The sequence below is a fragment of the Mirounga angustirostris genome, unplaced genomic scaffold (assembly GCF_029215605.1).
Source record: "Mirounga angustirostris isolate CCGP_5_RB_7025 unplaced genomic scaffold, mMirAng1.0.hap1 SCAF_13, whole genome shotgun sequence".
Classification (NCBI taxonomy): domain Eukaryota; kingdom Metazoa; phylum Chordata; class Mammalia; order Carnivora; family Phocidae; genus Mirounga; species Mirounga angustirostris.
The window spans coordinates 6,753,007-6,770,182 of record NW_026991721.1 but is presented as its reverse complement, the minus strand read 5'-3'; the positions used below and the strand labels follow the sequence as shown (position 1 = coordinate 6,770,182).

The window sequence follows — 17,176 nt, the reverse complement described above, 5'->3', positions numbered from 1 at the left end:
TACTGAATGGGCAGCAAAATTCCATCTGTACTATGAGTCTTGGCCAATGAGGGAGAGATGCAAGGAAGGTGGCTTCGAAAGGGTGACAGAGGGTGGGGGTCCTTCAGGCAGGTCCCAGCCTTTGTTCCCTCACCCCTCACCTTGGAAGGGATTGTTGTTGGTCTGGATGCGTTGACTGATGGCCTGCTCCAGGTCCCGCTTCTTTACACACTGGATCCCCAGGTTCTGGAAGCTGAGTACCCCCCGCCAGGAATGAGTCCCCTTGTCTCTGCCCAGTCTGCCCCTCCTTCCCCTACGCATTCACCAGATCACCACTGTGCTTCACCCCCTCGAATGGCTTCCTACGATGCTGCAAAGAAACCCACTCCTTACCTTAGCTGACAAGCACCTGTGCCCTATGGCCTGGCCCGAGCCACGGTCCCTGCTGGCCCCCTACCCCCAGCCGCAGGAGCTCCTTTTCTGTTCTCCAAACACACTCAACTCACCCCCCACTTCCAGGCCTTTGCATTTGTTCACTCTCCTTAGAATGCTTTTTCCATGCTTCTCCGCTCTTTCTCACTCTTCAAGCCTTAACTGGGAGGCCTTTCCTGACATTCCCGGCTCCCCGGCCTCCCCTCCACCAGTCAGCTATTCTTCCAACCTAAAACTGTTTTTCTTTTCTTTTTTTTTTTTTTTTAAAGATTTTTATTTATTTATTTATGAGAGACAGAGAGAGAGAGAGGCAGAGGGAGAAGCAGGCTCCCAAGGAGCAGAGAGCCCGATGCGGGACTTGATCCCAGGACCCTGGGATCATGACCTGAGCCGAAGGCAGACGCTCAACCATCTGAGCCACCCAGGCGCCCTGTTTTTATTTTCATCAGTGAAGTTACTTTGGGGGTTCAGAGGTGATCAGGGGTCCATCCCTATCCCATGGAGCTCATGATCTGCTTGACAGTGGAGATGCACAAACAGATAAGTTCAAGGCAAAGAGAATCTGCTTGCAGAGCTAGGAGTGAGGAATTCTGCCCGGTGTCCAGCTACATAACTGCCCTGCCTCCTGTCCCCCGGCCTCACGCCCCATACCCTGCTGGTCAGGAGCTCACCTGTGGATGCAGCGGTCCGGGCAGAGCTCAGCCTCATAGAAGCCATCCCGGCAGTCTTTTCCCACAAGCTCATGGGGGTGAGGCCGGTGAGGGGGGTCCTTGGTGACCAGGGAGATGCGAACTGTCCCTGGCCCAGTGTAGCCATTGATCTGTTCAAAGTACAGAGAACATCTAGAGACTCGGGAATTCCAGTCCCAATTCCCAGACGCTGACTGCACCCAGGGCCTGGAGGTGAGCCTGCTGGGGTTCCACAGTTCCTTCCCGCAAACCCACTCTGTGCCCCCCCCCCACCACCACCACTAACAGCCATGCTGACCTTGATGGTAGGGTGGGTCTTGGTGGTATCGGTGCTCCTCTCGCCCGGGATACTGCCTGCGGAGCGCCCCTCGCACTTGTAGCGGAAGCGCATGCCCCGCTGCTTGGGCTGCTCGATGATCTCCACATAGGGACCGGAGGCCTGGGCGGGCTCTGCAGGCGAGACACGGACCAGCCCCAATCAGGCGGCTGCCCTCCTTGCCCCGAGCCCCCGGGGAGCTCCTCCTCGCTCACTGAGAAAGGGTGGTCCACTTACCAGACGGGAAGATGAGGGGAAACAGGTCTGAAAGGAGAGGGAGACAAGGGTCAGCACAAGCCCACTTCCCATCCTTACCTGCTGCCCCGCGGAGAGGAGATGGAGCCAGGCTCCCTCCCTCCCAAGGGCACTGAATCAGGGCCTGCTCCCTGGAAAGCCTGCGGTGAAACTAAGGAGAAGGGGCAAAGCAGGCAGAAACACCTGTTTCCTGCAGGAAAACTGGGTACAGCGTCCTCTCCCTACTGAGGGAAACGCAGTCAGGGCCCGTTCTACTTGCATAAGGAAAACTAAGGGAGGGCACTCCCCACACCTCACCCTGAGAGAAAACGCAGTCAGATACATTCTCCCCTAACAAGGAAACTAAGTCAGAACTGCCCCCATGGCCCCGGGCTGAAACGGAGTCAAAGCTCACCGCCCCCCTCCCCGGAGGATACTGAGTCAAGACCCCGCCACCCAAAGGGGAAACTGAGTCAGACCCTTCCAAGCCCGCCCCGCCCCGCGCCACCATCCGGCCGGCCGCTCCCTGCGCAGCGCCCATCGGCGCAGGAAGGGGCGGAAGACGGCGCGGGGGCTCCCGTCGCCGTCCCCGCGGCCCCGACGCGGCCACCCCGCGGGGTCAGAGGGCGCCCTCACCGTCCATGGCCGGGGTCCCGGGGGCGGGGCCGGGGTCGCAGCTGGGCCCGCAGCGCGCGCTACAGCCAAGCCATTCGCCAGAGGCGGAAATGCGCCGCGCGCGCCCGCCGCCGCGTCACTGCCGGGAATCCAGCCGCGCCTGCGCGCTGCGCCGCCGCCGCTGCTACCGCCGCCGCCGCCGCGGCCGCCGTCAGCAGCGCGGGGCCAGGTGCGCGCTCCGCCGAGGACAGGAGGCTGCGCGCGCCGCCGCTGCCGGAGGCTGGGGACAAGTGCGCGCCGCTCGGGGGACTAAGAAGCTGCTCGTCCCGACGCCGCTCTGGGGGCTGGCGGGGCTGCTGGGCTCCCTCCCTTGGTCTGGGCCCCGCCTGGAGGGCGGGCCCGGAGATTACTCACAATGTTTTTAGGGGATTTCGGGGGCCCCCTCCCGCTGATCGGAGGAGTGTGGTGATGTCACCGGGCCCGGTCTGGAGCCCAGCCAGGGCTGCTGGCTGCGGCCGCCTGCCCTGCGCAGGGAAAGGCCCGGGCCTGCTTCGCCCGCAAAGGCCAGGTGGCCGAACACGGTTTCCTAATCGCCGAAGGTGCTTCATGGTAGTTGTCGCGGCAGAAGCACTTTTTAATTTGCCATCCACCGCAATCTAACGCAGCCGGGGCAAAAGGGAACGACCGGACTTTTCCACCTGGCAGTGCTTGGACCATGGGCTTCTCAGAGCGGGCTGCACGCAAGGGGCGACCGAGGCCCCGCCGAGTCGGCTCCCGCTAGCTAGGGGGCCGGAGGGCTCGTAGGTTTAAGATGCATATGCGTTTACGGTTCATCCGTACTGCGGTCCTGGGGGGACGATGGATGGACAGGGGTAAATCTCCAGAGCCTCCTCTCTGCCGCCAGATGTCTGTGTCTTAGAAGGTCCCGGACCCTTGGGGCCGCTTGGACCGGCAGGGTCATTTCCCCCTCTCCCCCGCCCATCTCCCCAGGGCCTACTGTTAGGGTCCAACCGTTGGCCAGAGCATTTCCACTAATTACCCATCAAGTGACCTCTCGGCGGGGGGCGGGGGTGTCGTCCCCAAGGCCAAGCCCATATGCGTATGCGGGGTGAGTGAGGAGGCTGGAGTACCCCCCACTCCAGGCTTTTTGCTCATCCCCGAAGGAAGATGGCCCGCGGCAGGCAGCAGATTCTTCCCCAAATGGAGAAAGACCGACTTCGTTCTAAATTAGGGAATCATGTGGGAATTGGAAAAGATTGGAAATTCTGACTTGCTTTCCCAGGCCCTGAAAAAACAGGAAGAGAAAAGTGAAAACAGTTAACCACCCCTCCCACTCATTTCAGTTTCTCCTTTGGCTGGCCCGGATTTGAAGAGTCAGCTCACTTTTTTTTTTTTTGAGGAGGCCGACTTTAGGTCGACAGAATGGATTAATTACAATCTTTGGTTAATGACACAATTATTGATCCTTGCATGATCCTCTTTTAAAAATTCACCTATATTTATAACTTAACACGTGGAATTGCATTGTGCCCATTGCAAAACCTAAGGGGCTAGGTAGAATACCACCAGGACTGTGTCCCCCCACCTGCTCCTCACCTGTTCATCCCCTCCTTACACTGGTGTCCCATGCACTATCACCCAGTAGTCTGTGTTATTGCCTTGGCATGTTTTAAAAGAAAAAAAAAGGGCGCCTGGGTGGCTCAGTTGGTTAAGCGACTGCCTTCGGCTCAGGTCATGATCCTGGAGTCCCGGGATCAAGTCCCGCATCGCGCTCCCTGCTCAGCCGGGAGTCTGCTTCTCCCTCTCACCCTCCCCCCTCTCATGCTCTCTTTCTCTATCTCATTCTCTCTCAAATAAATAAAAAAAAAAAAATCTTAAAAAAAAGATACAATATTAAAAAGAAAGAAAGAAAGAAAGAAAGAAAGAAAGAAAGAAAGAAAGAAAAGAAAAGAACCTCACATATACAGGCCTACACAATATGTTGTTTGGTTTTGATGAGTTCTGAACTTCTATGAAGAGAGTATCATATTACTTTTCCTTGGTTATTTGCTTTTATTACTCAACATATTAAGATCTGTTCCACTTTTTACTACTATATACTATTTTGTTGTGTGAATATACCATGGTTTGTTTATTTATTCATCCTGAGAATGCCACGTGGGTGCACAAGCAGGGGGAGTGGCAGGCAGAGGGAGAAGCAGGCTCCCCACTGAGCAAGGAACCCGATGCAGGACTCCATCCCAGGACCCTGGGATCATGACCTGAGCCGAAGGCAGATGCTTAACTGACTGAGCCAACCAGGCGTCCCTATATGGTTGAATGATTTTTTTTTTTTTAGATTTTTATTTATTTATTTAACAGAGAGAGAGAGAGCGCACAAGCAGGCAGAGCGGCAGACAGACGGAGAGGGAGAAGCAGGCTCTCCGCCGAGCAGGGAGCCCGATGCGGGGCTCGATCCCAGACCCTGGGATCACGACCTGAGCCAAAGGCAGCCACTTAACCAACTGAGCCACCCAGGTGCCCCTTGAATGATTTTTGATAAGAGTGCTAAGACCATTTAATAAGGAAAGAACAGTCTTTTCACAAATGGTGCTGGGAAAACTGGATATCCACCTTCAATAGAATAAAGTTGGACCCTTACCTTACATCATATACAAAAATTAACTCAAAATAAATTGAAGACTTAAAGAGCTAAAACCATAAACTCTTTTTCTTTTTCTTTTTAGAGGGGGAGAGAGAGAGAGTGAGCGAGTGAGTGCACGGTGTGGGGGGAGGGGCAAAGGGAGAGGGAGAGAGAGAATCCTAAGCAGGGTCCATGCCCAGCGTGGAGCCCAAAGCCAGGCTCAGTCTCACAACTCTGAGATCATGACCTGAGTCAAAATCAAGAGTCGGACACTTAATCGATTGAGCCACCCAGGTGCCCCAAACTATAAAACTCTTAGAAGAAAGCAGAGGGGAAAATCTTCATGACATTGGATTTGGCAGTGATTTCTTGGATATGACACAACAACACAAGCAACAAAAGAAAAGAGATTTTTAAAAATAGATAAATTCGACTTCGTCAAAACTGAAAACTTTTTTGCATCAAAAGACACTATCAACAAAGTGAAAAAGCAGCCCACAGCAGGGGAAGAAATGTTTACAAGGCATGATCAGATAAACATTCATATCCAGGATATATAAATAACTCCTAAAACTCAACAGCAACCACCAAAAAACTCAATTCACAAATAGGCAATGAACAGATATTTCTCTAAAGAAGATATAAAATAGCCAATAAGCACATGAAAAGATGCTCAGCATAACAGCCATCAGAGAAATGCAAATAAAAACCACAATGAGATACCATTTCACACCCATTAGAATGGCTGTTGTCAGAAAAACAAAATAACAAGCGTTGTCGAGGATGTGGAGAAATTGGAACTCTTGTACATTTCTGATGAGAATGTAAAATGGTGTAGTTGCTGTGGAAACCAGTATGGCGGTTCCTAAAAAAATTAAAAAATTAAACAGAATACCATATGATCCAACAATTCCATTGCTGGGTATGTATACAAAACAATTAAAAGCAGGAACTCAAACAGGTATTTATATACCAGTGTTCATAACAGCATTACTCACAATAGCCAAAACATAGAAACAACCTAAATGTCCATGGACAGGTGAATGGATAAATAAAATGCCGTATAGACATACAATGGCCTATTCTTCAGCCTTACAAAGGAATGACATTCTGATACATGCTACGATATGAATGAACCTTGAAGACATTACACTACATGATACACGGCAGACACGAAAGGAAAAATACTGTATGGTTCTACTTATATGAGGTACCTAGAATTGTCAAATTCATAGAGACTGAAAGTAGAATGGTGGTTACCCGGGGCTGGGGAGGACGGGGGGAATGAGGAGTTAGTGTTTAGTGGGTAGAGAGTTTATGTTGGGGATGATGAGAAGATTCAGGATGGCAGTGACGGCTGCACAACAATGTAAGTGGACTTAAGTACACGGAACAGTACACTTAAAATGGTTAAAATGGTAAATTTTATATGCTGCATATTTTTTTTTAAGATTTTATTTATTTATTTGACAGAGAGAGAGAGTACAAGCAGGCAGAGAGGCAGGCAGAGGGAAAGGGAGAAGCAGGCTCTCCGCGGAGCAGGGAGCCCGATGCGGGGCTCGATCCCAGGACCCTCGGATCATGACCTGAGCTGAAGGCAGATGCTTAACGACTGAGCCACCCAGGCGCCCTATATGCTGCATATTTTACCACAACAACAACAACAAAAAATCTCTGTTCTCAAGACGCCACCCAAATACTCATTTGATGTGTTTCACACTATACACAAAACACTCTCAGAATAACAACACCAACTGCTACCAATAATGTGGTTGTTGAAAATAGAATGTTTTTGCAGTACTTGTGCTTAGGTGTATATACCTGGGGGTACATATCCATTATCAGGTTAAGGTAGCTCATTTCTAGTTCTAGTTTACTAAGAAAGTGTATGGTAAATGGGCATTGACTGCTTTTCCCACATCTACAGAGAAGATCATATGACTTTTGTCCTTTATCTGTTAATGTAGAGTATGATGTAGATTTCCTAATAGTAAACCATCCTGTATTCTTGAGATAAAACTAACTTGGTTACGGTGTGTTATAATATTGACTTTGATTCACCGATATCGGAGGGAGGGATTTTGCAACTATACTTCCATCTCCTTATAAATGTTAGAATCAACTTGTTAATTTCCATAAAGCAGCGCTGAATCTATGGATCAATTTGGGGAGCATTGACATCTTTTTTTTTTTTTTAGATTTATTTATTTATTTATTTGAGAGAGAGAGAATGAGAGAGAGCAAGCACAAGAGAGGGGGGAGGGTGAGAGGGAGAAGCAGACTCCCTGCCGAGCAGGGAGCCCGATGCAGGACTCGATCCCGGGACTCCAGGATCATGACCTGAGCCGAAGGCAGTCGCTTAACCAACTGAGCCACCCAGGCGCCCTGGGGAGCATTGACATCTTAATATCAAGTCTCTCAGTCCATGAGCATGGTTTGATCTACACTTGTTTGGGTTTTCTTTTCTTTTTAAGATTTTATTTATTTGACACAGAGAGAGAGAGAGAGAAAGAGCACAAGCAGGGGTTGTGGCAGACAGAGGGAGAGGGAGAAGCAGGCTCCTCACTGAGCAGGGAGCTCAACGCTGGGCTCGATCCCAAGACCCTGGGACCATGACCTAAGCTGAAGGCAGATGCCTAACCGACTGAGCCACCCAGGCACCCCTAGGTTTTCTTTAAATTTTTATGTAATATCTTGTAGTTCTCAGTGTACAAGTCTTGCACATCTTTTGTCAAATTTATCTCTAAGTATTCAATATTTTATGGTATTTTAATGTTTTTAAAATTTAAATTTTGATTGTTGCCAGTATATAGAAATATTATTTATTTATTTATTTTAAAATTTATTTATTTATTTGAGAGAGAGAGCGAGAGCACACATGCATGTATGTGGGGGGCGGTGCAGACAGAGAGAGAGTCTTAAGCAGACTCCACGCTGAGCAGGGAACCTGACATGGGGCTCAATCTCATGACCCTGAGACCAACCTGACCTGAAACCAAGAGTCAGATGCTCAATTGACTGTACCACCCAGGTGCCCCAAAATATAATTTATTTTTGAATATTGCGTCCCACAACCTTAACTCACATTTTGTTCTTGTAGCTTTATTGTTGTTGTTGTTGTAAATTCCTTAGGATTTTCTACATAGATGATCATGTTGTCTGCAAATAAAGTCAGTTTTGCTTTTTCCTTTCTAATCCAGATGCCTTTAAATCCCTTCCTTCCTTCCTTCTTTCCTTCCTTCCTTCCTCCCTCCCTTCCTTCCTCCCTTGCTTGCTTTCTTGTTCTAGCTAGAACCTCCAGTGCAAGTCTGAATAAAAGTGGTGACAGTGGACATCTTTGCCTTTTCCCAGATCTTAAGGGGAAAGCATTCTCTTTCATCATTAAGTAAAATATTTGCTGCAGGTTTTTTATAGATGCCTTTAATCAGGTTGAGGAAATTCCTTTCTATTACTACTTTGCTGAGAGATTTTATCATGATTATTGGATTTTGTAAAATACTTTCTCTACGTCTATTGAGATGATCATATTGAACATACATATTTAACTTCATAAAGTGTTAATGTAAAACAGTATCTTAGCGGCCTCATTCACTTCCCTACAGTAAAAAGACCTTAAAAAACTCTCTGGTTTTTATCTTTTTTTTTTTTTTAAGATTTTATTTATTTATTTGAGAGGGAGACAGAGAGAGCACAAGCAGGGGGAGGGGCAGAGGCAGAGAGAGAAGTGACTCCCCGCTGAGCAGGGAGCCTGATGCTTGACTAGATCCCAGGAACCTGGGATCATGACCTGAGCCGAAGGCAGACACCCAACTGACTGAGCCACCCAGGCGCCCCTCTTTGGTTTTTATCTTACCCCTCATGATCTATATAGAATTGTAGCTGAATATCTTAGTTTCACTTTTTGTTTTAATTACATCAGTTAGACACTATTATTATTGCTCTAAGCAGCTGTGTTTATATGGATTTAGCTGCATGTTGGCACTTTTCTAGTTGATCATTCCTTCTCACAATTCAAACCATCCTTCCAGGATAATTTTCTTTCCTCTTGAAACGCATCCTTTAAAAGGTCCTTGAACATATTTTCTGCTATTAAACTCTTAATTTTTTATTATCTGCAATGGGTTCATTCTACCCTCATTCTTTTTTTTTTTAAAGATTTTATTTATTTATTTGAGAGAGAGAGAATGAGAGAGAACACATGAGAGGGGGGAGGGTCAGAGGGAGAAGCAGACTCCCTGCCGAGCAGGGAGCCCGATGTGGGACTCGATCCAGGGACTCCAGGATCATGACCTGAGCCGAAGGCAGTCGCTTAACCAACTGAGCCACCCAGGCGCCCTCTACCCTCATTCTTGAATGATAATTTTGATAAGCACACAATTCTAACTTGGTTATTTTCTCTCAATGCTTTACAGATTGTCTTGTGACTTCCTTTGTTGTGTTGAGAAGGTTGCTGTTATTCTAACTCTTATTTCTTTATTAGAAACCTGTCCTTTCTTTTTTGGCTGATTTTAAGATCTCCTCTTTGTCTTTGATATTTTATAGTTCCAGTACAATCTGTCTAGGCATAGATTTCTTTCTACTTAACTTCCTTGGGATAAATTATGTTTTACAGATCTGTGGGTTGATGTTTTTCATCAGTTGTGAAAACTTTGTATCCATTGTCTCTAAATATATTGCCCTTCCTCTATGCTCTCCATAAGTTCTTTCTGGGACTTATTAGTAAAATAACTATAAAGGCCTCAGGGAAAAAATATTTGCAACACATATATCCAAGAAGGTCCTTATATCCAGAATACATAAAGAACTCTGGAAAATCAATGATAAAATGAGAAGCAATAGAAATTGCCAAAAGAGTTGAACAGAAACTTCACAAAAGAAGATACACCAAAAAATGGTCAACAAACACACAAAAGAATATTCATCAAGAGTCATCAAAGAATTGCAAGCTAAAACTAGAATAAGATACTTCACATATACTAGAATAAAAAAGACTAAAACATCAAATGAGGAAGAGGATGTGAAGCAACTTGAACTCTTGCTGATGAGACTATAAAGTGGTACAACCACTTTGGGGAACTGTTTGGCACTTGTAAAGTTAAATATACATTCACCCGGTGACCAGTAATTTCACTTTTACGTATTTTCCAAAAAAGAATTTTAAAAAGCGCTTTCACAAAATGCACAAGGGTGTTTATAGCTTTTTCATAATATGAAAAAACTGTAAACTAGTCAAATGTCCATCAGTATAATCCATTTGTGAATGGATAAACAAATTGTGGAATAGTTGCACAATGGACTACAGCAATCGCACCTTGCACCTTCTGCCATGGAAAAGCAGCACAGTATCTGCTAGGCAGTTTTTAGATTTAGACAACAGCATGTACTACACTTGGGAATTCTGTTCTGATCCATTCATTGAGTGGCTTGAAGGCTGCCAGGTTTAAGTAGAGCCCAGAGCACAAGAGAACTCTATGGTTGTGTAGGTTAAGGTACAAGGGTCTCTGCCTATCATGATCTATGAACTGTCAGCCCCACCAAATTTCAAAGTGATATATTCAAGATTGAGTCTGTGCAGATCCAAAGGGCAGATGTAAGTTTCATGACCATAAGACCTGATCTCCATCTGTATCTGTTATATCAATCTGTCTCTCTCTCAGTAGATTCTCTACTACCAACTAACAGAGAGTAAAAACTCAGGCTTGGTTCATTGATGGGTCAGTATGACAAGTTGGAGTGAACCAGAAATGCTCTGCTGCTGTTCTACAGACCTACCCAGGGCGAAAAATAGTGGTTAGGGGTAAGCTTCCCAGTGGGCAAAGCTTCAAGCATTAGACTTGGTCATCAACTTGGTGTAGAGTGAGAAATTAATGGCCCGGAATAGGGATATGTATGGATTCCAAGAGAGTGATTAATTGGTTGGTATGGGGCAGGGAAATAGCAAGGTTGAGAGATCAGAGAAAAGGAGATGTAGGGAAAGAGGCATGTGAGTGGACCTATTAGGGTGGAAACAGTGTATGGATCTTCATGTCTGGTCTGCCCACCAGACGCATCCATCACAGAGAGAAACTAAACAATATGGTGGTCAAGATGATTTGTCTCATAGATGTAAGCCAGTTTTCATTTTAGGCTACTCTAGTGTTTGTACAATGGGTTCATGAGTAAAGTACTACAGTGGCAGGGATGCAGGTTACCTATGGCCCAATGATGTAGGCTCCCTTTCACCACAGCTGGTGGCAAGTGAATTACATTGGGACCTTCTGCTATGGAGTGGCTGTGATTTTGTTCATACTGGGATTGGCATGCATTCTGGGTATAGATTTGTCTTCTGTACCTACAGTGCCTTGGCCAGTACCACCAACTGAGGGCTTAAAGAGCATTTGCTCTACCAACCCATGACCCACTTTATAGAGAATGAGATGTAACAATGGTCACATTACCATATTACAGAATCTGCTCATGCTACCATATACTGCGTCACCCAGGAGATATTGACCTGAGAGATTGCTAGAATGACCTCTAAAAGGTAGGTAATATACCAGCTTGGGAATGATACTGCCTTCAAGATGTAGTATATGGCTAGCATATGGCCTTAGCTTCAAAGGGGATATGCTTTTAACAAGGACACAAAGTTCCACCAAACCCAAAGCTATGGCTACCACTTAGTCATGTTGGGCTCCTGGTGCCAGTAAGCCAGCAGCTAAAGAAAGGATTTCCTATACTGGCAGAAGTAACTAAATCTGATTATTATGAGGAGGTAGCGTTCTTCTTTATAAGGGGGGGGGGCAGTGAAAACATATCTGAAACTCAAGAGATTCACTGACATGCCTCTTGGTGTTTCCATGCCTACTGATAAGTATGTATGGGTAATTGAAGCAACCACAGAGTGACAAGGATGAGGTTTGGGTTAACCCACTGAGCTAGCAACCATTTCATGGGTTGGAAGGTTCAGTATTGCTACAATATCAATTCTCCCCAAATTTATTTATAGAATCAGTGCAATCTCAATCAAAACACTGGCAAAATCCAGTATAGAAATTGACAAATTGATTTTAAAATTTATATGGAAATGCAAAGGACTTATAATAGCTAAGACATCTTTGAAAAAGAACAAAGTTGGAAGAATTACATTACTTGATTTCAAATTTATTTTAAAACTGTATATTGGAGAGGCGCCTGGGTGGCTCAGTTGGTTAAGCGACTGCCTTCGGCTCAGGTCATGATCTTGGAGTCCCGGGATCGAGTCCCGCATCGGGCTCCCTGCTTGGCGGGGAGTCTGCTTCTCCCTCTGACCCTCCTCCCTCTCATGCTCTCTGTATCTCATTCTCTCTGTCTCAAATAAATAAATAAAATCTTTAAAAAAAAAACTGTATATTGGGCTTTGATTAAAGAGAGTTTATTGAAGTAAAAAAAAGCTGTAGTAAACAAGAAAGTGGGATATTAGTGTAAAGACAGACCTACCGATAAATGGAACAAATTAGAGAGAACAGAAAGGGACTTACTCATACACATAGAAGATCAATTGATTTTCAACAGGGAGACCAAAGTAATTCAATGGAGAAAGGTTATATTTTTCAAGAAGTGGTGCTGGCATAATGTGGCAGGGGTGGGGTGGGAAGGAGACTTAATCCTTACCTCACATCATATACAATAAGTGGTTTCTTGTCTCTGTTGATATTTACTGCTGGTAGTATACTTTCATGTGTTTGGTGGTGGTTGTTTGAGAAATCAAACAACAGTCCTGTAGGCTTAGATTGAGAAAGCTTCCCTCCATGGAGGGTTTGCTTTTGCTTTTGTTTCTGCTATTAGCTTCAGTGGAGGTGGGGAGCAATAGGACCGTTGAGTCCATTTTAGGCCTAATTCAGCCTCTCTTGTGGGTTTAGCTCTAATGGGGAGTGTCAAAAGCAGCATTTTATCCTATGGCCTAATGGTAATTGTGTTTGCTAAATATTTGAAGTATTTAAAAACTGCAATTTTATTGTCTTATAAAATTACTGTTTCTACAAATGACTAACATACAAAGTTTAATACAAAGATGAACACAAATATGAACACAGAGTTTAATAAAACAATGTAAATATTGTCTATAAAACCATATAAATAGTTTTTTTGTTGGAGCTGGTTGGTGTTGTTGTTGTTGGTGTGTGTGTGTGTGTTTTAAGTAGGCTTCATGCCCAGCATGGAGCCCAACACAGGGCTTGAACTCAGAACCCTGAGGTCAAGACCTGAGCTGAAATTAAGGGTCAGACACTTAAACGAGGAGCCTCCCCAGGTGCCCCATTGTTTTTTAAGTAGGCTCTACACCCAACATGGAGCTTGAACTCATGACCCTGAGATCAGGAGTCGTATGCTCTACCAGCTGAGCCAGCTAGGCACCCATGGAGCTGGTTGTTCTAATAAAGAAGAGCAGAACTAGTCCTTAAACCTCCCAGTTTATTTATTTATTTTTTAAGTTTTATTTATTTATTTGAGAGAGAGCAGGGGGAGGGGCAGAAGAAGAGAGAATCTTAAGCAGACTCCTTGCTGAGTAAGGAGCCCCACGTGGGGCTCGATGAGGGTGGGAGTTCCATCTCACAACCCTGAGATCATGATCTGAGCTGAAACCAAGAGTTAGATGCTCAACCGACTGTACCACCCAGGTGCCCCTATTTATTTGCTTTTTATTTTATTTTATTTTATTTTTTTAAAGATTTTATTTGTTTTTTGACAGAGAGAGAGAGAGACAGCGAGAGAGGGAACACAAGCAGGGGGAGTGGGAGAGGGAGAAGCAGACTTCCCGCTGAGCAAGGAGCCCGATGTGGGGCTCGATCCCGGGACCCTGGGATCATGACCTGAGCCGAAGGCAGACGCTTAACGACTGAGCCACCCAGGTGCCCCTATTTATTTGCTTTTTAAAAGATTTTATTTTGGGGGCACCTGAGTGGCTCAGTCGTTAAGCGTCTGCCTTCGGCTCAGGTCATGATCCCAGGGTCCCGGGATCGAGCCCCGCATCAGGCTCCCTCCTCGGTGGGGAGCCTGCTTCTCCCTCTCTCTCTGCCTGCCGCTCCCCCTGCTTGTGCTCTCTCTCTCTCTGTGTGTCAAATAAATAAATAACATCTTAAAAAATATTTTATTTTTAAGTAATCTCTACACCCAACGTGGGACTTGAACTCACAACCCCAAGATCGAGTCACATGCTCTACCGACTGAGCCAGCCAGGGGCCCCAAACCTCTCAGTTTAAATAAGGAACTTAGAAACAAGTTATCTGTCAGTTTTTCTGACACATATGGAAATATCTGCACCGGTTATGGATTTAATATCTGTTTCTGTAACTCTCCTAAAAATGACATCTTCCCTATCTCTTGGTATTGTCCTCCCAGTGGTAATTTGGGAATGTATGAATCCAAATTGTATCAAACTAGAAAAGTACACCTGGATATGTAAAGAAATCACTGCCTTGCATCTTTCTGGCCGCCAGCCAGTTGATTTACTTTACATGTGACTTGTCTTAGTTCACTGGGCCCTGGGAACCAGCTCCCCTGGCCCATTTCCAGCATTGTAACAATAGCTAACATTGAACATTGATTGTGTGCCAGATTTTGAGCTAAATGCTGTACATGGGTGATCATTTGAATCTAAGGCTCACAGCCAGTCTTTGAGCTAGGTGTTGTACCATCACCTCCACATTACAGGTGAAGTAGCAGGTTCAAAGACACTGGGTAACATGCTTAAGGTCAGACAGCTTCTGGAGAAGCCAAGATTTAAACCCAGTTCTGTCTGACCTGAGAGCTGACATTTTGTCGCAATTACCTACGACAATGTGACCAGAGAGCCAAGTCCCAGATGCGGTGGCTGGAAGGACCCTTGGGGCCCTTCAGGTCTGCTTTGAAGCAAGTTCTCTTCCCTAGTGTCCTTCCATGTCTACCTTTGGCTCCAACGCGGTCACCTCAAGCAACAGGATGCTCGAAGCAACTCTGGATTTTCAAGGTCCTTTCTGATGTAAGGTCAGAATTTGCCTCCCTTTGGCTTCCATTAGATGGTCAGCCTTTTGCCCTATGAGGCCTTAGAGAAGACATCAGGCTAGTCCTGACCCTAGGGAATCCCCTCAGATCTTGACTCATTCATTTACCAGATATTTACTGTGTACCCACAGTGTGCCTGGGACAGAGCAGTGAACAAGACAAAGTTGTGTGGCGTGCACGTGCGCACACACACACACACACACACACACCCTTCTAGTCTCTCTGGATTATTCCAGCTTTCCAGATCCAAGGTCCTTTGAAAATGTGGCCCAGATGAGGTAGCTGTACAAAGAACAAGGTCATGGGGCTGGCTGTGATGACCCCATGCAAGATGTTCTGGCTTGTTTCCGGGGTTTGGAGGGGCCCTAGATCCAGGGTAATCCCAAAGTTTTATTCTGTCCCAATCCTGGCAATAAAGGAAAGAAAATTCTGTCTCCCCATCTCCATACACCAAACAAGCAGGCAGCAGGACAGGCCCAATTCACTGGCCTCCCTACCCTCTCCCAAACTCCAGAGTCCCCACTCCTGCCCCTGCCAATTAGCTCTTGCACCTGTCCCCAGCTCCTCCCCTAGCCAGAGCGCATGGGAACTCCCAACTAATCTCACATTCTGCGCTTCTGCAGCCCAAAGCTTCCTTGCCTGTTCTTCACTGCTTCCCACTCCCTGTCTCAGCCCCCTTTCCCCTCCCCCAGTCTTCTGGCCTCTTCCATGTCCCAAATCTCTCTCCAGTTCAGCCGTGGCCCAACATCAAGTGTTGGCACTGTTCCTTCAGACTTATACCCTTCCTGTTCACCTCCCTCGTGCTACTCCAACGGATATTTGGAATAGGAGGACATCTGAGATAGAATCCAGGTCAAATACACACACACATTTCCTTTTATCCCGTGACTCTCCCTCGTCACTGACTCAGGACACAGTGGAACAAAAGAAGTCATGATTCTGGTTTCAGTGTCCTAACAATAGATGTGGGAGAATGAATGCCCACCGAGGAGAATCATGAGAGGATGAGGAGCAGAGAAGACAGGAACAGCAGAGGTTTCAGAAAGGATCCAAGAAGTTGGGGTGTCCCTCTGTATCCCACCCCCCCCACCAGCCCCCACCCTGGCTGAGGTACAGAAATAAAAACAGGACCCAGAGAGATTGGGTTGCTGACAGCCCCATGCCTGTGTCATGATTCTGGGCTGGAGCCAGGGTCAAGGATGTCCTCAAGGATGATGGTCAGTGGGAGCCTGGAAGATGATCCAAGGGACCTCACAGAGTCCCTGGGCATTGAGAGGAATGGGGCATAGAACTCCTGCCACCAAGAGTTGTATGGTTTTGGCGTCAAGAGTTGGTAGACTTGGAGTGGCCCTGACCTCAGGGCAGGGAGGGCAAAGATGCGGAAGGGACCAAGTGGGCTTCCCATAGGTGCCAGCAGGGGCTGGATGCCCTCCCCCAATAATAATATTACCTAGCCTCTGTGGAGTGTTCACAACATGACACGTCATGTGAATGGAGCTCGTTTACATCTCAAAACAACCTTGTGAGATACTATTATTCCCATTTTACAGATGAGCAAATTGAGGCACAGAGAGGTGAAGACACCCACTCGACACAATACAAAAGTGGCAGGGCAGGTATTTTCACTTAGAAAAATCAATTTTATTAAGATATATTTGCATACACTAAATACATGTATTTTGAGTGTGCAGTTCCATGAGTTTTGACAAACATACACATCTATGTATCCATCACCACAATTAAGATACAGAACACTTCCACTTTTCCAAAATGCTCCCTTATGCCTCTTCCCAATTTCTACACCCATCCCATGCCCCAGGCCTAAGTGATCTGCTTTCTGATACTATTAATTCAATTAGTCTTTCTTAAAATTTCATAAAACGGAGTCACACAACATGATGAGTACTCTTTTGTATTTGGCTTCATGTGTCCTCTATTGTAAAGTTTTCATCCAATTTTTTGTTCCTTATTTGTTTTGAGTTTTTAGAGTTCTTTATATGTTTGGATACAAGCCTTGAATTTGCAATGCAAGTACTGCAAATACTTTCTCCCAGGCTGCGGTTTGCCTTTTCATTTGCTAATGATGTCTAAGAGTGGATTTTTATTTATTTATCATTTTTTTCTTTTATGGTTCGTGCTTGTTATGTCCTATCAAAGACCCCTAAGGTCACAAAAATTTTCTCCTGCATTATCTTCTAGAAGTTTTATAGTTATAGTTTATACTTTAATATTTTTAGTTTTGCATTTAGGTATATGATCTTTTTTTTTTTTTTAGATTTTATTTATTTG

General features: G+C 45.9%; 1 protein-coding gene across 6 annotated transcripts in view; it reads right to left on the bottom strand.

Moving 5' to 3' along the window:
• Window positions 1-17,176, bottom strand: part of RELA (RELA proto-oncogene, NF-kB subunit) — a 43,053-nt gene that overhangs the window by 6,093 nt on the left and 19,784 nt on the right. The window contains exons 1-5 of one of the 6 annotated variants that reach the window (XM_045893283.3): window positions 2,287-2,625; window positions 1,654-1,680; window positions 1,399-1,550; window positions 1,083-1,231; window positions 141-232 (exon numbers count right to left, since the gene is read on the bottom strand). In XM_045893283.3, coding sequence (XP_045749239.1) covers window positions 141-232; window positions 1,083-1,231; window positions 1,399-1,550; window positions 1,654-1,680; window positions 2,287-2,293 — 427 coding nt within the window. In that variant the 5' untranslated portion in view covers window positions 2,294-2,625. Of the gene's footprint in view, window positions 1-140; window positions 233-1,082; window positions 1,232-1,398; window positions 1,551-1,653; window positions 1,681-2,129; window positions 2,243-2,286; window positions 2,631-17,176 lie in introns of those variants that run through there. The other 5 variants (XM_054511838.2, XM_064576169.1, XM_054511836.2 and 2 more) reach the window with 5 other exon arrangements.